General features: G+C 41.1%; 1 protein-coding gene and 1 pseudogene across 3 annotated transcripts in view; both read left to right on the top strand.

Annotated features, from left to right (window-relative positions):
- LOC138164768 (actin, cytoplasmic 1 pseudogene) overlaps positions 1 to 13,801 on the top strand; it is a 95,816-nt pseudogene extending 82,015 nt beyond the window's left edge.
- A 494-nt stretch (positions 13,802 to 14,295) lies between these two features.
- Positions 14,296 to 23,827, top strand: part of LOC138165099 (DBIRD complex subunit ZNF326-like) — a 36,994-nt gene continuing 27,462 nt past the window's right edge. Inside the window, exons 1-2 of one of the 3 annotated variants that reach the window (XM_069093263.1) lie at positions 14,296 to 14,481; positions 19,179 to 19,292. Coding sequence is in view for 1 of the 3 variants with exons in the window: in XM_069093261.1 (XP_068949362.1) it covers positions 14,466 to 14,481 (16 nt within the window). In the remaining 2 variants the exon portion in view is untranslated. The remainder of the gene's footprint in view (positions 14,482 to 19,178; positions 19,293 to 23,827) is intronic. The other 2 variants (XM_069093262.1, XM_069093261.1) reach the window with 2 other exon arrangements.

Genomic DNA, 23,827 nt, shown 5'->3' with positions numbered 1-23,827 from the left:
AAGTGAGAGGTCAGTGCAGTCTGGACTTTGGGACCCAGTAAGTGGGACTGCATGGCTTTTGTCCCCGGGGCAAGAAGCTGCTGAGACACAGGCACAGCCAGCCAGCGCCACGTGGCAGCTTCAGCTCATGGCCTACAGAGTGTAGGGGGACCAAGCACCAATCTGAGGGGTAATTGCTCTTGCTTTAACCTTCTTGGATCTGGATTGCAGTCTAGGGTGGAGGTCCTGGGGTGTGTGTCCAGCTTGCCAGAGCATGAGGAGACCTCAGAGAGGGCACCCATCTAATACCTCTGGCAGCTGAGAAAACCCCAGCATTTGGGACGAAAGCTGCCCTGTCTGGTGGCAGAGTCCTACTGTGGCAAAAAGCCCAGGGGTCAAGTGACTGAGGGGCAATATGACCAGGCAAAGGAAACCAAGCAGACAGAAGATTCCAACATTAGACTCCTATTTTGGGGACAAAAAGGAGCAAAGCATGGAAGAGGAGGAAGACAGTGAAGTCAGAACTCCTGCACCAAAAGCTTCAAAGGGAAATACGAGCTGGTTACAGGCCATAGAGGACCTTAAGAAGCAGATAAGAGAAGTGGAGGAAAAATTGGGAAGAGAAATGAGAACAATGCAAGAAAATTACAAAATGAGAGTCAACAGCCTGACTGAGGAAAATACTACCTTAAAAAATAGACTAACTCAAATGGTAAAAGAGGCTCAAAAAGGCAATGAGGAGAAGAATGCTTTAAAAAGCTGAATTTGCCAGATGGAAAAAGAATCTCAAAAGCTCACTGAGGAGAATCATTGCTTCAAAATTAGATTGGAGCAAATGGAAGCTAATGACTTTATGAGAAATCAAGATGCTGTTAAACAGATCCAAACAAATGAAAGAATACAAGGCAATGTGAAATATGTCATGGGAAAAACCACTGACCTGGAAAATAGATCCAGGAGAGATAATTGTGATAGTAATGGAATATAAAGATCCCCCTGTATTGGCTTGGTTTTCAAACTGATTGTGTTAAAACCCAGAGCTTGTTAATCCCACCTGTGGGATGGACTTGTTGATGTGAAAAGAAAGTCCTGAACTGGGAGGAGCTAGTGACTTAGATTTGGAGAGACAAGAGAGAGGCAGAAGAACATTTTGGAAGCAGCACCCTCGTGGAGGCAGAGAGAGACTGAGAGGATTGCTGAGAGCCACTTTGAATTGCCCTGGACTTTTGAGACCTGCCCCCTCAGCTGCCAAGGACTGAGGAGACATGGCTGTTTTGCTGGTACTTTGTCTGTCTGTTTTGATGTTGTTTTGCCAGATTTGTCCACTGGTGAAAGACAGTCCTGTTGAAGAAGTCCTGGAACCTGGCTGTTGGCTAAGAGCTCCTGAGACTGTCCTGCAGACAGAGAGTGAATACTGTCCACTGGTGAAGGACGGTGCTGTTGTTGCATGGGTCTGGGAACCTTTCTGTTGGTTCAGAGCTACTGAGACTGTCCTGCAGACAGAGAGTGAATACTGTCCACTGGTGAAGGGTAGCGCTGTTGTTGCAGGGGTCTGGGAACCTTTCTGTTGGTTCAGAAGCCCTGAAGAAGGATTTTCTTGTTGTATGTTTACAGAAATCCTGGGAGAGGGTTTTGCTAATGTTTTCAGGGGATCTAGGACTGTTCTGCAGACAGAGGATGAATTAATAAAGAGACTGGCAATGTATCTTGTGGCCTTGCTAAGCCTTGTCTCCCCAGGAACTAAGTTTGCTGAGAACTTGCCTATGTGTCAAGATGAAGAAAAGACCTCCATTTGGGTATTAAGTGCTATGCTTAAACTTGATGTAACTCTGGGGTAGATTCAATTGTGATCCAGGGGTGGGGAACTTTTGACCTTTTAGTGTTCTATGGTTGAACAAATGAATGTACTTTACTTAGATTGGAAACTAATCTCCATTTGAGAAGAGGGGCTTTGTGGTGGAGTAAATGAAGGTACAGCCTAGGGGTGGAGTAGTATTTAGAACAGGGACTTTGTAATTGATTGAATGATTGGAAGGTCCTGGGGTGGGGTAGTACTTGGAGATTATTTAATCACACTTAGTAAATGCTGTATTTTGAATGATGTCATGTTTTGATCTTCTCTGTTCTTGATTTGTTACTGAATAAAAAGGAGAGCACCTATGCTGGTATTTTGAACCTTGGGAAGTTGCCTTTCCTTGGCATTACATTACAATAATTTAAAAATTATTGGACTACCTAAAAGCCATGATCAAAGTAAGAACCTAGAAATCATCCTCCAGGAAGTTCTCAAAGAAAACTGCCCTGATGTTTTAGAACCAGAGGGCAAAATAGAGGTTGAAAGAATCCACCGATCACCTATTGAAAAAGATCCCCAAAAGAAAACTCCTAGGAATATTATAGCCAGGTTCTGGAATTCCCAGAATAAGGAGAAAGTATTACAAGCAGCCAGGAAGAAACAATTTGAATCTTGTGGAAACGCAATCAGGATAACCCAGGATCTGGCAGCTTCTACACTGAGGGATCAAAGGGCTTGGAATATGATATTCTGGAGGGCAAAGGAGCTGGGATTAAAACCAAAAGTCACCTACCCAGCAAAACTGAGTATTATGTTTCAGGGGAAAATATGGTCATTCAGTGGAATAGGGGGCTTTCAAGCATTCTTGCTGAAAAAACCAGAGTTGAATAGAAAATTTGACATTCAGATACAAGAAACAAGAGAAGCATGAGAAGGTAAACAGGGAAAAGAAATCATAAGGAACTTATCAAAGTTGAACTATTAATATTCCTACATGGAAAAACAATAATTGTAACTTATGAAACTTTTCTCAGTAGTTGAAGGGAATAGAAATATATGTGTGTGTGTGTGTGTGTGTCTACATATGAGGGTATATGTGCATATGAATACATATGTGAATGTGTGTATATATGTTTACAGGTATACATAGATAGAGGACACAGGACCAATTTAACAGGAAGGGATGAAACTTAGAGGGTGAAATTAAGAGGTGAGAGAGGAATATAACGAGAGGAGATGGGGAGAGACAGAATGTGGTAAACTATCTCATATAGAAGAGGCAAGGGAAAATGGTTACAATGGAGAGGAAGAATAGGAAGGCAAAAGGGAATGGGTCAACCTTATTCCCATTGAATTTGGCTTGAGGAGGTGTATCAACAATTCCATATTCACAATGCCTATGGAGATTACAAATATGCTGATATAATTATCCATGGGGGAATAAGCTGGAAAATTTATTAAGATACCAAAAGACTGAGTTCCAAAACCAGAAAGTGAAAGCCATCAGAGTAGTTATGACATTGGCACAGGTAGATAAAGTAGAAAGCACCCACATTTTCAAGCCTTTGAAACAGAACAGGCTACCTCAGGCAAAGGTCCTCCTCTCTCCACTCACAGCAACCACCCAGCGTCCAGGAAGCGCACTCCCAGCAGCTCCGGCCCCTGGCAGTCCTCAGCAGGAGTCCTCAGCAGAAATTCTGGCTAACTCAAAAAGGGCTTCGCGCTGCCACTGCCTCTGCTGCTGCTGCCACCGTCGCCACCACCGCCAGCCACTGCAGGAACTCTAGTTTGGCTTCTGCTTCCTCTTACTCTGCCCCTTCCTGCTATGTCAGCAAGTCCAACGGGGCGTGGAAGATCTTTAAATCCCATAACCCTTACATTCGACCCCAAGATCTTTCATGTCCCTTACTTGGCAAAAATACAGTACGAATAAATGGTGTCAACAAAATTTCACAACAATATAACAAGAATAGCACACAATAAACACAGAAAACCATATTTTAGGGTGGGGCTTGAGCACAAGCTCCCCATCATTCCCCCCCACCCCAAACAAATGGGGCCCCAAAATCTTGTGGTAAGGGGTGAAGATCTCTTCTTCTATGGTTACTTGCTGCTGAAATCGGATGTAGAGCTGTCCCTGTCCTAAGGGGTCCTATTTGAGAGGGCAGTTCTTAATATGCTTGATTCCAAGTCCAAGGGTGATACATCACAGTTGCAGACAGGGGGTGACATCTAGCTTAAGCTATCAGGCATCTACAGATGGAGGGTACCAAGCCTGTGGAAACAAATCTAGCAAACAAGGTGAACAGACAAAAAATCAAGAAGAAGCAAAGAGACAATAACCAAACTATTGTAGCCTCACTCACGGTAGAATAAATGAGTTAGGGGTACAATTTTGTAATCATCTTCTCCAGAATAAACAATAGTTTCAGTGTTATCCCTCCCATATGCTATAATCTCTGCAGCCTTTGGAACATCATCTGGCTTCCGTTTTACCCATACTTTAGCTCCTGATTTTATTCTATCAGTAGAACCAAATCCTTCAGTTCCTGTGACAGTTATTTTGGAAGGAGGGTCAGTTTTTACAAGTGGTATTATTTTACAAGGAATGATAATCACTTGAACTATCCTATCATTTTTGTGAATCTGTATGGGCCCTTCACCTAAATTCTGGAATGTTACAACAATTTCTCCTTGATAATTAGAATCTATTACTCCAGCCAATACATGTATTCCTTGAGCTGCTAATCCTGATTTGGGTAAAATCTGTCCAAAGTGATTTTTAGGGATTCTTATGCATATCCCAGTGGAGATTTTTCTTATTTCTTTTCTGTCCAACAAAAAGTCCTCTAAACAATGTAAATCATACCCCACCGAACCAGGTGGTCCTGGGTACGGTGCTGGGACATCTGGCCTCAAGGTCCAATACTCAATATTTGGGATCTTATGTTTTTGTTGTTTTCTAATTTGCAGATTGGGGGTCATCATTCTGGCTAGAGGTGTACTTCCTCCCAATGGTCTATTATTCAAATTACGCAAAGCCATGAACAAATTATCCTTCCAATGTTGATATGAATTATTGGAACTTAACTTCCTCAACTGTTCTTTCAGTAATCCATTCATTCTTTCAATTAACCCAGATGCTTCTGGATAATATGGAATATAATATATCCATTCTATATTGTTTAGTATACAATACTTCTTCATTTCATTGCCTTTGACATGTGACCCATTGTCACTTTGAATCTGCATTGGGGTTCCATAATATAGACTTATGAGATCTGGAGTTTTACAAGTGTTTTTCTGGGTTGCATTCTTATAAGGACAAGCTACTAGTACACCTGAATAAGTGTCAACACAAGTATATATAAATCTGCATCCTTTATCCAGTGGTAGTGGACCAATATAATCTATTTGCCAGATTTGGGCTGGGACTTTTCCTCTTGCTATCTCTCCAGTTACTACCCGAGGAACAGTTCGCTTCTTGTTGGTCTATTTTGTCTCTGAATCCTCTGGCTGTTTACTCTTCTCTCTCGAGACAATTTGTCTTTTTCCCATTCCCCTAAATCGCTTAATTGTGAAATCTTATCCAGCACCTCTGAAAGAGGGTGCCCTATTTCCCCAATTAATAGAGTCAGAATTAGGTGCTTATATGCAGGAGGAGCCGTCTTCACTATGATATTTCTATGAGGAACTCCTAGGGGGGTATCATAATATGCATTTGCATCTCCAATCAGGATAGCAGTTTTCATTACCTCCTCCTTTAGTTTTCTCATACAGTCTCTAAGTGAGTACCAGGGTCTGTCTCCCCTAGGCCACATAGATTCAGTAGGATATTGCTTTTTGCATCCTTCTGCAGCTAAAGCTAGAACATTAGTTTTGTTATTTCCTCCTTGCATATGGTGATCCCTAAAAGCCTGGTGTACAAAAGGATTCTGACTGATACTTATGAATTTTAAACAGTCCTCATTGTCCAGTGTTATTCCTCCGGTGCCTTCATCAGTGATTCTTACTATCCAAGACACTAAAGACTCCCCTATTCTTTGGGTGAATCTACTCAATATATCAGTGATCTCCTGTTGAGTGAAATCCTCAATTATCTCCCTGGACTCTGTTTTGCCTCGGTGGTTCTCCTGTCTTCTTCTTCATATGGGGAGAGCTTCTACATTAGAAGACACCTCATCTAACCTTGCTCCATTCTCCTCACACACATTCTCCTGGAAGCTGTCAGGGCAACTCTGCCCAGCCTGTACAAAAGCTGCATGCACATTCCTTCTGCTAGTTTTTTGCTTCCTTTTAGCTACATGAACAGTAGCTTGCTCCTGGACCACATGAGTCCCTCCAGTTTGGTCTTCTGAGTGCTGTGACACAGAAGAATCCTCAGGCAAACCAGCTGACTCCCTAGCCATCCGAGCTCTTTCCTTCAGCAGCTTATCCCTACTTTTACACATAAGGCAATAACTTGTTAGAAGCACCCAGCCTCTCCTGCACACTCCTGCCAGTTCTTTGCCTGGTTCTATGGGTATTGCTTTCAAACATCTTTCCAAATCTCCAGGTTCTCCCTCTTTTAGCCTTGGTTCCCAGTTTTCACAGGGCCCTGTGCTTTTGGCCCATTCTCTGGCTAGAGAGGAATAAGGCAAATCCTCCCATCCTGGAATAGTCATTTCTCTCTCTAAAGCCCCACTGCTTCCAAATAGAGGCCTGACATTTTGTGATCCCATCCTCGTCGCCAAATGTATCAGCAATGCCATATTCACAATGCCTATGGAGATTACAAATATGCTGATATAATTATCCATCACAAAATACATCAGGCTTGCCATATGGGGGAATAAGCTGGAAAATTTATTAAGATACCAAAAGACTGAGTTCCAAAACCAGAAAGTGAAAGCCATCAGAGTAGTTATGACATTGGCACAGGTAGATAAAGTAGAAAGCACCCACATTTTCAAGCCTTTGAAATAGAACAGGCTCCCTCAGGCAAAGGTCCTCCTCTCCCCACTCACAGCAACCACCCAGCGTCCAGGAAGCGCACTCCCAGCAGCTCCGGCCCCTGGCAGTCCTCAGCAGGAGTCCTCAGCAGAAATTCTGGCTAACTCAAAAAGGGCTTCGCGCTGCCGCTGCCTCTGCTGCTGCTGCCACCGTCGCCACCACCGCCAGCCACTGCAGGAACTCTAGTTTGGCTTCTGCTTCCTCTTGCTCCGCCCCTTCCTGCTATGTCAGCAAGTCCAATGGGGCATGGAAGATCTTTAAATCCCATAACCCTTACAGGAGGGAATGAAATACACACTAAATAGGGTAACTCACCCTCTAGAAGAGTAGGGGGGAAGGGGATGAGAGGGGGGATGATGGAAGGGAGGGCAGGTTGGGGGGGAGGGAAGTTGGAAGCACCCACTTCTGAAAAGGGATGGGATCAAAGTAGAGAATAGAACAAGTGGGAGGTGGGATAGGAGAGAGGGAAATATAGTCAGTCTTTTACAATATATCTACTATGTTATTGTTTTGCATTAGCCACACATGTACAACCTATACTGAACTGCTTATCTTCCTAGTAAGAAGGGTGGGTGACAAGGGAGGAAGGGAATGAATCTGGAATTCAAAGTTTTAAAATCAAATATATATATATATATATATATATATATATAGTATTATTAATACTATTTTACATGTAATTGGGAAATAAGATAAACAGGCACTGGGGCATAGAGATCCACTGGAAAAGTCGAAAGGGTTATGGGAGAGAGCAGATTGGAGGAGGGGATATCCTGTGGGCCTGCTATTTTGGGGTGGTGGGTAGGGGAAAAAGGGGGAGAAAATTTGTAGCTCAAAATCTGGTGGAAATGAATGATGTAAATCAGAAGTTCTTAAAGCATTTGAAAAATTAAAAAATATAGAAAGAGATGGCTCAGAATACTTGTGTTAAATGTTGCTCTTCAAGACCATAGCTATAAATACTGCACAAAAACCCGAATTCTCCATCCCTTTCTGGTATCTGAGTTTTGTGTATACCCGTAATTCAAAGCTTTTATTGAGCTCTGGTCTTTTCATCAGGAATGCTTGAAAAGTTTCTATTCCATTAAAGGTCATTTTACCCCATAGTATTCTTTTTAGCTTTGCTTATAAACCTATATTTTTTTTCCCTTTTGAATATTGTATTCTAAGGTCTCCTGTTATTTAAGGTAGAAGAGTATAGGTCTAGTGTGATTCTGACTGTGTTTTGTTTTTGTTTTTTTGCTTTTTGATCTCTTTCCTTCTGGCCACTTATAGTCTTTTTTTCTTTGATCTGAAGTTTTGGATTTTGACTATGACATTTCAGAGTCATTTATCTTTTTTTTTTTAATTTCATGGGATGGGATGGGTTTATTCTTCCTATTGTCAGTTTTCCCTCTAGTTCTAGATCTGAGAAGTTTTCCTTTATGATTCTTAAAATATAGTATGCAGGACTTTTTTAAGGTCAGGTTTTTTTTTTGTGTGTGTGTGGAGTACAATGATTCTTAAATTGTTTCTCTTTGACTTCTTTTCTAGGTTGGGTGTTTCTGATATCAGTTATCTTCTATTTTTTCCAATAATTCATTTTTTTCTAATATTTCAGAGTCTTTGATTTTCTTTTCATCTGTCAAACTTTCAGGGAATCTGTTATTTGGGTAAGCTTTACCATTTTTCTCCCCTTATTTTTTTCTCCTTGCAATTCTTTCCTCTAGAGATTTTATTTCATTTTGATCTCTTGCTTCATTTCTTACAGATGTTCATATAGTTCTTGTGGGAAAACCTGTTTTTTCCTGAGTCTCTGCTCACAGTTATTAGAGAATAATTCTCTCCTTTTAAGGTTAGAGCTTTAGGTAGCTCTGGATCTACAATATTTTTTTAAATTAAAGCCCGATTTTACTCCAATCAATATTATTCAGTTTGGTATGATTCCATAAGGGTAGAGATTATACATTTTGTATATTAGGCCCCACAGCTTTGAACTGCATATTGTGAGTTCAGTTGCTTAATCACAGAAAGCTAACTATAGAATCTCCACCCTTTCTTCCTGCCGAATAGAGGACCAAGCACAGCGCAGTGGAGACAATTCAATGATATGCAAAGTCACCCAGCTATTTTTGTTGCCCCTCCATCCCTCATCAACTCTCTATTGCCTAACATGGGGAGATGGCCATGAGCACTTGGCCAATAACCTTGCTTCTTGGCCTGTGACCAGCCTGTCTACTGGCCAATCAGCCTATGTAGATGTTTTGATTTCTGTTTATCATCCCATCCCATTGGGCTGCTTGTCAACTCATTAGGATCTCCTGGAAGGTCCTAATCTGGGTCTGTCAATCAATGGGATTTTGTATTTTTTGTAGGTGCTCCTGAAGGATCAAGGTCAGGGTCTATCAACCTATATTTTATTGTGCCTCATCTGTATTGTCCTGGTATTAAGCATTATAGAACTAAGCCTTGGAGGAACAGGTCATCTCAGATCATGAGGAAGATTGATGGTCCCATTCATTGAAGGGGGTCTTGTCTCTTTAATAAATGATTATTTACTCAGAGCTCTTCTTCAGTTTCTTTTATTGCAGATTGGGCAATTTTGGACTCCATACTTTATTTTTTTATTTTAAATTTTCATTCAGTATTCTATTTTCCCCCAGCTACATGTAAAAAAAAATTAACATTAGTTTTTAAAATTTTGAGTTCCAAATTCTATCCCTTCCTCCTTCCCTTCCCCCCCAGCATTGAGAAGGCAAGCAAGACATGTATAGGTTATACATGTGTGGTCATGCAAAACATTCATATTAGTCATGTTGTGGAGGGAAAAATAGAGACAAGAAAAAAAACTCAAGAAAAATAAACTTAAAAAAAAGTTTACTTCAACCTGTATTCAGACACCATCAATTCTTTGTGTGGGGATGGATAGCATTTTTCATCGTTGGATGAGTTGTATTGGATCATTGTCTTAGATCATTGTATTGCTGAGAATAGCTAAGTCATTCACAGCTGATCATCTTATGATATTATCATTACTTTAACCCCAGAAAAGAGCTGCTATAAATATTTTTGTACATATACATCCTTTTCCTTTTTTTTAATCACTTAGATCTTGAATTGGCATTTTGTGCTACACTTTTAGATGGGGTGGTCAGTCTCACCTTTGTTTATCTAGGTTATTCTGCTGACCTCTACCTCTTGGATCCTTGAAGTTCAGACCACCCGTTCTTCTATGGCATTTCTGGACAGAGTATTAGAGACTTTGGAGCTGTTGGACCTAGGTTGTTGTGGTCTTGAGTGTGGTCATTACTATACTAGTCACTGCTACTACCAGTGGCTCCCAAGATCCCTGTTGGGGGATTTATACTACCATGGGACTTTCTTAGGGTCCTGCTTCTGGATTCTGGAGGAATCAAAATGTTCCTGGCTTGGCTTGGGTCACATTGGCTGGCTACAGTCTTGTTTGCCTACAGGTGCTAGCTTTTATGGTGGCCCCAATTTTGATTGTCCATGGGTTTCTGGCTTAATTTTTTTTGACAGTTCTAGGGTAGACTTTCTACCCTACAGTAACTTTTCATTGTATTTTTTGATTATTATTTGATCTCATGAAATTTTTGGTTTTTTACTGAAGTTGGTATTTGGCAGCTAGTCTGACTGCTTCCATTCAGGCAGCAACCTAGACTGGGGAAGTCCCTTGTGACTCTTTTTCTGTCACATTTGTTCCCCTTGGCCTTCAAGCAAGGAGAAGTGGTAGAGATTTCCCTCCTGTCCATCACACCAGGGGAACTGGTAGCCTGGAGCAGAAGGAAACATATGCCTACCCTGGCAAGCCTGACACAGGACCTCAAGTCTGGGGATTCCTTCTTCTGACTTTTTAAATTTTCATTTTTAATTTGGATTTGTTTACATGTATATTTGTAGGATTTTTTCCCCCATCTTCTGGGTTCTCTTCCATGGAAGAAATAAATAGTTGTCCTATACCTGATATCCATATTAAGGTCCTTTTTCTAGAGGATTACGCTTCCCACATTGTAGGAAGACCTTTGACATAAGTCCTACCTAAGCTTTATTTTAGATATTTTATTAGAAGAATCCAGATGTGTTCATAAATGAGCCAAAGAAAATGTGATCTAGTGAGAACAAGTTCCTTGGGTAAACCTTGGCCATATGAGCCCAGATTTGCTAACTAGAGACTCTGAGCTGAGGATTTTGGAAATGTTGAGTTTGAGATCCATGGGGGACATTCATGTACAATGTTCAGAAGCCATTTGGAGATGTAGGGCTAGAGGTTAGAACAGACAAGATGTTTGGATATGTAGATTTGGGAGTAATATGCATGGAGAACATAGTTGAAGACTACTTCATTAGTAGTAGCTACTGAGATCAGTAAGAGAGCATATACAAAGAACGGTCTATATATGCCTATCAAGAGAGTTTAGGACATGGTTGATGATACTGTGCTGGACACAGAAATTGATCTGTCAAGTAGAAAGAGAAGTACAAAGACAAGTGCCAAAAAGACCTTAGGGAGGCAACGGTTTATAGCTAAGAGCTGTTGATATGAGCAGATAATTTACAGAAGATGAAACAAATAGGTAATAATAACTTGAAAAAATGATAAATAATGAAAGATATTCAAATTTTAAAAGTGCAGCACCTTTGATCAATAATTCTATTGTTGAGATATACCTCTAAAAGTAGGGGTTCTTAACTTTTTCTGTGTCATGGGCCCCTTTGGCAATCTGGTGAAGCCTGTGAACCTCTTCTCAGAATAAAGTTTTTAGATGTGTAAAACAAAATGCATAGCATTACAAAGGAAATCAATTGCAGTGAAATAGAATTTCAAAATATTTTAAAAGAAATCCACAGAGTCTAGATTAAGAAATCTCTGTCCCAAAGTGTTTTTTAAGAGCTATCTGTTCAAAGATTTTCATGGTACTATATTTTACCACATAATTGTTGCAGATTTGATGCCAATTTTTTTTTTGCCAAAAAGTGGGGTGCGACCATTATGTGAAACTTTAAAAATTGTGCTGGTATTACAAACAAATAATTTATTAGTAAACTATCATTGGTGCAACCTTAGGATGCATGGAATACTTATGAATATACGTTACAATTGAATACTGACAATTAGTTTGCGCTGAGAAGTTCCTGGCTTGCAATGTACTAGAGATAAACGTATATTCATATGTCACATTGCTGCTATGTTTACCTTTTAAGCACTGTGATGAACAGAATTACGCCATACAATGATTACACAGAGAAAGATTACAAACCAATATTTTGGACTGGGAAAAATACCTCATACAGGGTGTGAATATTATGCAGTGGTGACGATTATATGGTGAAATATGGTATGAATATGTGTAATTACAAAAATCTGGAAGCAACGTATATCCCCTATGGGGAAATGATCAAATAAGTCATGATACTCTGATATGATAGAAGATTATAATAGCAATATTTATATATTACTTTAAGGTTTACAGAACACTTAAAATATTATCTCATTTTGTCCTCACAACAATTCTGAAAAGTAGGTGCTGTGTTACTATTATTTCATAGTTGAGGAAACTGAAGTAGGTAGGTTTATTGACTTACCTTGGGTCATATAGTATCTGAGGTTAGATTTGAACTTGGTCTTCCTGATTTCAGGTCAAGCATGCACCATCCATCTTCTCAGTCTCTATATTGGCCTCAGTATCCTCATTCTCAAAAATGAAAAGACTTGATCTGTAAGGTGTGAACTCGTGGGTGGAGGGGGGAGTTGGGGAGATACCCAGTGTTTCCCTGATAATAAGACCTATCCCGAAAATAAGCCCTCCCCTTACTGTGTAAGATTCCTCTAAAATAAGCCCTCCCCCTAAAATAAGCCCTATTGAGATTGCTACTATAGTGAAGGTGATCACCTGCGCTACACGCTACATTACGGTACCCTCTGTATACACCGTTGTCCCCCCCCAAACGCACGCAGCGCTCCGAGCTGCATCCAATCAGAGCTGCAGCAGTGCGCACGTCATCCTGTTATTTATTGAATTCATTATTGAATAAAGGTACATTTTTTTGTTCACATTTACCTGTTTATTAAAATTGCTGTCAATGTTCATTAAAATAAGCCCTCCCCTGAAAATAAGCCCTCTGGTGTTTTTCTGTCCAAAAAAATAATAATAAGACAGTGTCTTATTATCGGGGAAACACGGGTAGGAGGCACTGGAGATTCTTCAAGGAGAATCTCTAAATAAATAGCTCTGTAAAATAGATCAGCAAACATGTAGCAGAGGGTGAATTGACCTCCAGGGGCCATCACTGGGAGCATGCATCTAGAGCTACCCTGGGGAGACAATTCCTCCTCCACCACACTATTTACTATAATCAGGAAGTTTTTCATATGTAAGTATTACTATTTTTCAAAAGTTAGTGAATGTGAGTGATAAATTCAGAGTACTAAATTCATGGCAGACTTTTGTCACTATGAATTTTCTCAAAAGATATTATAATAGTTACCATCATGAACAACTAAAAAATTTACTAAACTCTCCTTTCTAAAAAAGTTTGCGGAACAGCTACTTTAAGGTCTACTCCAGTTTATAACTCAGTACCATGATACTGTGTATCATTTGCTTTGTCTATCTATGTTTGCATGCTGTAAGTTCCTCTCCTTCAAGGACTGTTTTCTGCCTCTTTGTATTCTCAGCTCTTGGCACCTTGCCTGGCACTTACTAGATGCATATTAACCGTTGGTGGTCTGCCTACTGTGATGTTTTAAATATATGTACGTGCGTATGTATGTATATATATTCACATACATATATGGGTATGTATACACACAGATTCCATATTATATATGTATATACATACACACACACAGATTTCATCGGCTCCTGGTGTGGAAACTCCCTTTCCCAATGCAGACGCACCAGCATCTGTGACTTAGCAGAGACATCCTCTGAACTGCTGGGACTCAGGACGCGTCTTACAGGGTCCGAGCGGGATCGAACCCAGGTCTTCCCCGTTCCAAGCCCAGCACTACCTAGTTCGTCGCCGCCACATTAAGTGACATCTGTGTAGCACTCTGACCGTGCTTCTCACCCACTGTCTCGTGGGGCCCTCAAAACGACCCCTCCGGGTCGGCGCCACAGGTCTTTGACAGACGCAAAAAGTGAGGCGCAGAGGGCTGGGGGGTGTAGGAGGCAGCCTATGGCCCCAAGTCTGGCACTGTTTTTTCTTCCTTCCCCTAAACAATAGGCCTGAGGATCCCCTTTATGGCATTTGGATAAATCCGAGGAGACCCTCCCCCCTGGCAGGCGCCCCGCCCTTCCCAGGCACCCCAGGGGCGGCCCATTGCCCACCCCTCTAGCTCCGGCCTCGCCTCCTCTCCCCGCCCCGCCCCTCCCCGCCCCGCCCCCACCTGTTGTGGGGGAGGGGGCCGGGCTGGGGAGAACCCTGGAGTGACGTAAGCAGCATCTTCCCTTCTTTTCCTCCCCCGCTCGGCCCCGCCCCTTCCACGCGCATCTCCGCCAATCGCGGGCCGCGCTCCTTCGGTGACCTTTTCCGGCCCCGCCAGGCTCCCGCCCCCTCCGTCCCCGGCCGCCTCTTTGTCGTGGGAGGCGCCTGAGGTGAGAGCATCTTGGTCTGTCCCCTTAATCACCTTAGTCGCCTCAGCCCCCAGAGCCGGAGCCGCCGCTTGGGGTCTCCCAGCCAGACGCGCCCGCCCGCCATGGAGTACGATGAAGGTAAGCCCTCAGGAGCCCGCGCGGGGCCTGCCTGGCCCGGCCCCCCTCAAGATGGCCGGGGCTGCTTGGGTTGGGGGGGGGGGTCTCAGTGTGGCGCCCCGGGGAGGCCCCGCGCCTAGGCCTCGGCCCGAGCTGGGGAGGGGGTAGGGAGATTGGTGCGTAGGAGCGGGCGAGGCCGCCCCGACCTCGGCGGTCCCCCCCGGAGCCCGCCCCGGCCCGGTCCTGCGGGCGCTTTGTTTCCGAGGGGCGTCCGATCCCGGGGGCGGGGTGACCCTTTGGTGGGCCCCGGACCCCCGCGGCGGACCCTTCCTGAGGAGCACGCCCTTAAAGGCGCTCAGTAAATCCCAGACTCACAAGGAGAAGAGGGCCAGGGCTCTAAACACTGAAGGAGAAACGTTCCCGCCCCGCCCCCCAGGATAAAGCCCTCCTCCCCGGCACAAAGACGGGGCGCTCTCCGCGCGTTCGCTCCCTGCACTGTAGGAGCCTTGGAAGGTCGCGAACCCCCAGGGTCCCGGGCTCCCTTGCTGGGGCGACTTGGCCCCCGGGACCCTTCCCCTCCTTTGGGTGTTGTCTGAGATGGAGGCTGGAAGCGACCTGGTAGTCGAGTCATTCAGCTCCTTCCGTACGCCCCAAACGGGGCAGGCCATGCCCCTCCCTGCGCGTCCAGCTGGAGAAATAACCCGCATGCAGGTGCATAGAAAACACCCCGAGAGCCCCGAGGCACCGCTCTGGGGGAGGGGCGCTGACGGCCCGGAGGCCTCTGGAAGGAGGCCCCGTCGGGTCCGAGCCCTCCCGGGCCGTGAGGATGAATTATCTGCAGACTGAAGATAACCCCAAGTGTCCCCTGGCTTGTTGGTGTTTGGAGCTAGCCAAGGCTTACTGCCTCAGTGGGCCCCTAGGGTGAGCTGGGTATTTCACCGATTGTCCCTCTGGGTGAGTTTTTAGAAGGCCCTTTATCATAAAGTCCAGTAGCAGTGCCAAGGACAGAAAGACTGTGATGTGTTTATGCCGGCTTGCAGGGTGGCTTTGAAGTCAGTGGCTGTTATAACAGGCTTTATTGCTGAGGTGGGCAACATCCTCTAGCTTTCTTCCTGGGGTAATGTCCTTCAGTATCTGGATATATGTCTTTATCTGTGATAAAGCCTGCTTTGGAGTCATTAGTTCTAGTACAGTACCACTGATAGTGCTCTGCATGATAGTGCTGTGTGTGTTGACTAATCTGAAAAGCAGCCTCTGGTCAGATCAGAACTTTAAAAAAGTGCCCTTCACTACTAGACATGTTCACAGACACAAAGCAGGTCATTGTTGATAGCCAAGTAGTCTTGCAAATGATCAAGAGGAAAGTACACAAAGGAAAGACATCATTTTAGTGTTGTGTCCTTGTCACATCACCCAACCTTTAGACAAATTTCCAAAAAAAGAGTATTGATGTGTTTGAATTTCCCTTCGTTTCCTTGCCCACCTTTTATTGAAGCTTCTTTGCTTAAAATAAACAGCAAATGAAGGTCAGCGTCAGACAAAATGCTGGGACAATTCACAGAATTAGTCCTGGAATAACCAAAAATTTTGATTACTTTTCTAGGAGAAAAAAAAATCTATTGTCTTAATTGGTTGTAAGGAAGAAAAGAAAACAATTTTTCCTGGTTTTCTTTTGCATTGAAATGGAAAAAAGTATCCCGTTCACTGAAAAATAATTCAAAAGATTACTTTTTAATCTGTCCTCTTTTGTTTGCATGCTTTAAATTAATAAAAATAATAACATCTGAGAATGTGTCTGGAAGTACAGTAGCATTGTTGTGTATCTTTCAGAAATTATTATTTGATGTTATTTGAAGTAGGTTTTTGTGTCACTCTTTTGAAGTAGGAAATTCATTTGCCACTTGTTGTCAATGGCCTCTTGTTTATTCTTTTATATCAAGAATTAATTTGATATATAGATAGTTCCAAATGATGACAGCTGGAGATGGTTAGCATTAGGAGCAATTTTTAAAAAGTATTTTTCTTGCTGTTATTGGGAGATGGACCTGAGACCAACTGTAGTTTGAGTACCAACTTCGGCTAAGTACCATGAAATGATCAGTTTATTTTTGTAGGTTTAGAACTGGAAAGGTCATTAGAGTTCATGGGGGTTAACTTTTTTTGTGTCATGGACCTTTTTGACAGTCTGGTAAAGCCTATGGTACCCCTCTCCAGATCGTTTTTAATGCATAGGATAAAATACATAGGGTTTCAAAGGAAACCATTTTATTGCAATAGTTTTCAAAATATTAAAAGCAGAAGCTCACAGATCCAAAGTCAAGGACCACTGATCTAGTCTGACCTCTTTTATTTGACTCAGGAGGAAATGCAGAGAAGGATAAATGGATAAATGATTCCAAGGTTAGTAAATAATAGAGCCAGAATTTAAACTTCAGTTCTTTTGACTCTAAATCCTGTGCTCTTTCCAGTGAGCCACTACAACCCATGAAACGATCAGTATTTAAGTCTGTTATATTTGATTTTTATAAATTGTATTACTTTGCCAAGGATATGATTTGACCCAGGGTATATCCTAGCCTGGTACTAAAGGACTGTTTTGTATTTGTGGATAAGCTTGACATTCTTTAATTAATTTGTATTCGTAAAACTGGTAAGGATATTTCTTTGCTTTGAGAAGGGATGGAGTATTTTGTGAATTATAGTTATGTTGTAGCTAGGTAATGACATAATATGTGTATTTTAAGACAAAAATTTAGGCTCTTTAGTAGAATTTAAGTGAAAAAGAAAGTTGATTTTTGAGGACATTTGTTGTCAGTTTTTAAATTGTTTTAATTCCAGACTGCTTCCTTCTATCACTCAGAAATATCTCTCTCTGCTGTCAGTTGGTATAGATCAGGTATTGCATTTAAGTGTTTCCTTTGTTGTTGATTGTTTTTGTGATCTCAGGTAAGTTCTGTAAACTTTCTCATGTGGAAAGCAGAGAAATTAGGGGTTCACATAGATTGTTTTTGTGCTTCAGTATTTCAGAGGCAAGACAGGTTTTATTGGTGCAGGAAACTCCACCTGTGGTAACTGAGCAACTTGTTTGTCATGGTGGGATAGCGACTGTGTTTTAAGGGCTGGTCTTGCTGACTCCAAGCCTAGTTCAGTCATCAAATGATCCATATGAAAATGTGTTATAGAGTACTAGCATCCTGCCAGATACCTGACCATCAAGGAATTATTAGTGATAGGAATTTTTTTGGTACAGCGAGTATGTAATTTCTTACTCTCTTTTTTTGGGATACTGAATGTATGTTTAATGAATCCTACATTTTTCCATGTCTAAATTAGATTATGCCTTCAGTTTTTCTTTTTTTAATTTTTAATATATTTTGAAGTTAAACACCTACAGACAAAAAATAAAGAGAACCTTTCCATGTATACAGCATGACAAAGAGAATTCAATATTAAACCTTGAATTTCCATTTCACACCGTTTACTTACTTTGAAAAACTATGTAACAAGTACTACATATTGTTTTCAAAGCTGCTCTGCTTTTCTGTGCTTACTTCCAAGTTTTCTTTTGTTTTTTTGCTGTGCCTGTTTTATATTTTTCCCTTCCTCCCCATCTCATCCTAGAAAAAGCTCTCATTAGACACAAATATGTATTTATGTAACAACCATATTTTTTTCATTGATGGATAACATCTTCCATCACAGGTCCTTTGTAGTTGATTTGAGTATTTGTAATACACAAAACAGTTTAGTTGTTCACAGTTGTTAAGACAACGATGCTATTAGTATGTATGGCATTCTCTGGATTTTGTTCATTTCACTATTCATTATTTATGCAAGTCTTTACATGTTTATTAAAAATCAACCAGCTCATCATTTTATAGCATGATAGTATTTTATCACAATCATATACCACAACTTTTTTAGCCATTCCCCCTTGACGGGTTTTCATTTCTTTGCCCTCACAAAAGGAGCCACTACAAATATTTTAAAACAAATAAATTCTCTTCTATTTTCCCCAATCCTTTTGGGAAACAGACCAAATAGTGGTATTGCTGCATCACAGGGTGTATATACAATTTTATAACTCTTTGGGCATAATTCCAGATTGTTCTCCAAAATGGTTGAATCAGTTCACGGTTCCACCAACAGTGAGTTAATTTCCCAGTTGTTTTACATGTTCTCCAGCTTTTGTTTCTTTCCCTTTCTATCATAGTTGATAAAGGTATTTTAAAATTGTTTTAATTTTATTCTCTTTTTGATATTAGTTTAGAGCAATTTTTATATTACTAAATATAGTTTTGATTTCTTCAGGTAGTATATAATTTCTGATAATGGTTCAGTTAAAAGTATACTTTGACTCTTCTGTTAAATATACCTTCTTAGATTATGTATTTATAAAGCATTTAAAGGTTTATGATTTGCAAAGGATCTTACATATATTATTTTATATTTCCTTCTAAAAATCTAGTAAGTCATGCAAATATTACTATATCCATTTTACAGATAAAGTCTCACACTTTACCAAAGCCAGAATTGAACCCAGATACTCTTATTCTAAAATTAGCATATTCATTGCCTAACAGCACAGTGCCTTGGGCATAGTACCTATTCAATGAATATTTGTTTAAATTGATTTAATAAATTTGATCTTTACATCTCATTTTTATTTTCTAACTCAAAAGAGTTGAGAGTTTTCTATCTCTGTTTCTTCTTTGTAGTGGAACATAATTTGCTGGTGTAGAAGTTAAAAAAGTCAAGTCTGTGAATTGCAAAGAATGAACTCTGTTCTTTTGTTGTATTCGAATTTTATTGTGCTGACTACTTGACTTGTGGTAGGTTTTAATTTTCCTGAGGGGGCTTCTTAATATCCAGATGTGTTTACATATACCATTTCCACCACATTATCCTGTACATATCTTGTTTGCATAGTTGTTCCTGTGCTGTTTCCTCCATGAGATTGTGAGCTCTTTGAGGGCATGGCTATATTCCTCTTTCTTTGTATGACCAATGTTTAATACAGTGTCCAGCACATAGTAAATGCTTAATGAATGCTAAGTTGAATTCTTATTTAATGTAACTTTAGAACATCATTTTCACATCTCAGGTAACTCAACTGAGCACACTGTACAAGTCATAGGCTGGGGATTTGAATTGATTTCAATTCAACAAGCATTTATTAAATGGGGGTCTCTTAATGGGGGTGCACTTTAATAAAGAGAAACTAACTTGATTCGGTGTCTGGGGTCATATCCCGCCTCTGATACTTACTGTGTTACCATTGGTAATTAACCTCTTTGGTTTTGTTTCCTCATCTGTAAAATGGGGTTGTCCTAGATGACCTGTGAGGTTCCTTCCAGCTTTCAATAAATGATCCTTTGTGCAAAGCACCATTTTAGGAACTGTAGACACAAAGACAAAATGAAGAGCAACCCCAGCTCTTAAAGAGCTGTCATTCTACTGGACTGAAGATGAAAAACAACAAATTCCCACCACAGAGTGGTTACATTCTAATAAAGGGATCAAACACATACACAGATTGATGTGATCCAAGGTAGAATGTGAGGAGGCTCAAGGGAGAGATTCAGACAAAGTACTCTTAACATTGAAGGTAGAGAAATCATTTTAATTTGGGGCAAGGGAATCAAAGAAGGCTTCAAGGAGAAATTGGCTTCTGATCTGGACCTTAAAGGAAGAGGATTTCAACATGCCCATTAAGATTTGAAGGGGCCCATTCCAGACATTAAAGACTATCTGTGTGAATGTTTAAAATGGGAGATTACTTGTTAAACTTGCCCAGTGACTAGTCACCTCTTTTGTCAGTAATATACAGCGTGTGAAAGGAAACATTGTGAAAAAAGGCTGGACAGTGAGACTGGTCCCAGTGTTAAATGCCAAGATAAGGAATGTGTGTGTGTGTGTGTGTGTGTGTGTGTGTGTGTGTTTTCCCATGAGTGAAGGACATCGTAAAGGATTTTTGAGCAAGGGATGATGCAGTAAAATCTGTGCATTGAAAAGTTATTTTGATAGTCTTGTGAAGGATAAACTGGAAAGGGGAGATACTGGAGGCAGGGAAATTCAGTTAGGTTTTCTAGAGAGAGCAACCCTGTGGGTTGGAATTAGGGTAGTAACAGTGTGAGTGGAGAGAAGTAATGGATGAGGGGTAGTACTGTGGTAGAATTTGTGAGGCTAGTGGGGTAAGGGAGAAGGAATAGTGTGAAGATACGGACTAAAGTGACTGGAAGAATGATAGTACCATCAATTTGAAGCCTGGCTTTACAGGGAAGGTGAAAAGTTCAATTTTTTTAGACAGGTAAGGTTGGATAGCATACCATTATGGTGATATATAGTATGCATATATAAATATGAGACCTGAGCTGAGGGAAGAAGTTAAAGATGGAAGTAGAGATTTAGAATCATAGGAGTTCTACTCAAAGCCTCCTTTTAAAGATGGCTCCCTGTAATGTAATGCCAAGGAAAGGCAACTTCCAAAGGTTCAAAATACCAGCATAGGTGCTCTCCATTTTATTCAGGGACAAACCAAGAACCGAGAAGATCAAAACATGACATCATTCCAAATACAGCATTTACTAAGTGTGATTAAATAATCTCCAAGTACTACCCCACCCCAGGACCTTCCAATCATTCAATCAATTACAAAGTCCCTGTTCTAAATACTACTCCACCCCTAGGCTGTACCTTCATTTAGTCCACCACAAAGTCCCTCTTCTCAAATGGAGATTAGTTTCCAAACATAAGTAAAGTACATTCATTTGCTCAACCATAGAACACAAAAAGGTCAAAAGTTCCCCACCCCTGGATCACAATTGAATCTACCCCAGAGTTACATCAAGTTTAAGCACAGCACTTAATACCCAAATGGAGGTCTTTTCTTCATCTTGACACATAGGCAAGTTCTCAGCAATCTTAGTTCCTGGGGAGACAAGGCTTAGCAAGGCCACAAGATACATTGCCAGTCCCTTCATTAATTCATCCTCTGTCTGTAGAACAGTCCTAGAACCCCTGAAAACATTAGCAAAACCCTCTCCCAGGATTTCTGTAAACATACAACAAGAAAATCCTTCTTCAGGGCTTCTGAACCAACAGAAAGGTTCCCAGACCCCTGCAACAACAGCACTGTCCTTCACCAGTGGACAGTATTCACTCTCTGTCTGCAGGACAGTCTCCAGACCCCTGCAACAACAGCACTGTCCTTCACCAGTGGACAGTATTCACTCTCTGTCTGCAGGACAGTCTCAGGGCTTCTTAACCAAAAGCCAGGTTCCAGGACTTCTTCAACAACAGGACTGTCTTTCACCAGTGGACAAATCTGGCAAAACAACATCAAAACAGACAAAGTACCAGCAAAACAGCCATGTCTCCTCAGTCCTTGGCAGCTGAGGGGGCAGGTCTCAAAAGTCCAGGGCAATTCAAAGTGGCCTCCAGCAATTCTCTCAGTCTCTCTCTGCCTCCATGAGGTGCTGCTTCCAAAAAGTTCTTCTGCTTCTCCAAATCTACGTCACCAGCTCCTCCCAGTTCAGGACTTTCTTTTCACATCAACAAGTCCATCCCCCAGGTGGGATTAACAAGCTCTGGGTTTTAACACAATCAATTTGAAAACCAAGCCAATACAGGGGAATCTTTAAATGCCATTACTATCACACTCCCCTGCCAGACATCTCTTATTCCAAACTGTGCTGTGCTTCTTTGGGCTTTGTCATGCCCCAGGGATGACATCATCAGGAAATTCACCATCCTAGGAGATCAGATCAGTCTTGGTACTCAAACTTATTGTACCCTCAGTACCCTCTGCCCTTCTGTTTACAGGGCTGTTTGCTTCCAACCTCCATTGAAAGAGGGCTCCTAGGCCAGCCATCTCTTCATTTCCCACTCATCTGCACTCTTCTGGATAGGATTTCATTATGGACCATTCTGAGCACCTTTCTATACTCTTCCCCTTCAGCTTCTCTTTTTGTGTTATCTTCCCTCATTAGATTGTAAATTCCATGAGAGCAGAGGCTATCTTTTTTGTATTTGTATCTCTAGCACTTAGCACATAGTAGGAGCTTAATAAAAATTTACTGACTACTAGACATTGCCAAGGGAAAGAATATTTGAAAGAGAGAACACCTGAGAGCATATCCTTGTGGGAATGACTGTAATTTGAGAATAGAAAATTACCAATTAAGGGAAAGGACTGTCAGACACATAATACTATGTTTTACATTTTATGTGTAATATGTTTTAAAGCAGTTTTTGGTAGGTTTTTAGGTTAATTTTTCTTTTTTCTTTTTTTTTTTAAAGCAATCGGGGTTAAGTAACTTGCTCAAGGTTACACGGCCAGTTATTTCTGGGTATGGTGCTGAGTGTCTGAGCCCGGATTTGATCCAGGTCATCTCAACACTGGAGCCGGTGCTGTTACTCGCTGTGCTGCCTGGCCTCCCCTAGGTTAATTTTTCAACTTTAAAAATATGATTATTCGGGTGGCTAGGTGGTGCAGTGAATAGAGCACCGGCCCTGGAGTCAGGAGGACCTGAGTTCAAATTCAGCCTCAGACACTTAACATTTACTAGCCGTGTGACCTTGGGCAAGTCACTTAACCCCAATTGCCCTCCAAAAAGCCAAAAAAAAAAAAAAGATTATTTTGTTTATTAAAGATTATCAAGTAGAAAATCATGAAGCCTTTGGGCGGCAAGTCATCTGACTTTTACAAACATTTGACATTTATATTATTTTTTCTCATCTAAGTTCACCAAATTATTATGTGTACATTTCTTTTACAACAAATAAGCACACAGTTTTAATTTATTTAATGCATCTGTGGTCACCCATCCTTGTGTTCTTTTTGTGTGTGCTTCTTCCCTTTGTTCTCTTGTATGTCCTTTGGAAGGTGATCACTAAATATGCTGGGTGCATTCTTAAGGTTTTTTTTTAATGTATTTGATGTACATTTATGTAGAGCATATAGGCTGCTCGTTAATCATTTTTTGCTCTTGTCATCTAACTTATTTATCATCTGTGAGTCACATATTTCTCTGAAGATATCCTTTTTGCTGTCTCTTTTGTGAAGTTGTGATAGTGTGTTGCAGGGTCATAGATTGCAAATTAGAAGTGACTTAATACATCTTCCAGAATAGCTCCCCTTTTTTATAGATAGAGCTGAAGCCCAGAGAAGATCAGTGACTTGCCTGGGCTTGCACAGCTAATAGGTAGCTGATAGCTAATCCCTTTTCAGCTGTACTACAGGCCCACTCCATATGCCTGCGTTGCCTTTTTCGTGACCTTGAAATCCAGTTCTTTAGAGACTTTGTTCATCCATGTTTTGTAGCCACATAGAGCTACAGGAAGAATATTATTGTTATAGGTTTTT

The sequence above is a fragment of the Petaurus breviceps genome, unplaced genomic scaffold (genome assembly GCF_028583685.1).
Source record: "Petaurus breviceps papuanus isolate PSGF00001 unplaced genomic scaffold, PetGlider_PUasm1.0 207, whole genome shotgun sequence".
In the NCBI taxonomy this organism is placed as follows: Eukaryota; Metazoa; Chordata; class Mammalia; order Diprotodontia; family Petauridae; genus Petaurus; species Petaurus breviceps.
Note: the sequence above shows the minus strand (reverse complement) of the source record. Positions and strands in the feature narration are given on the sequence as shown.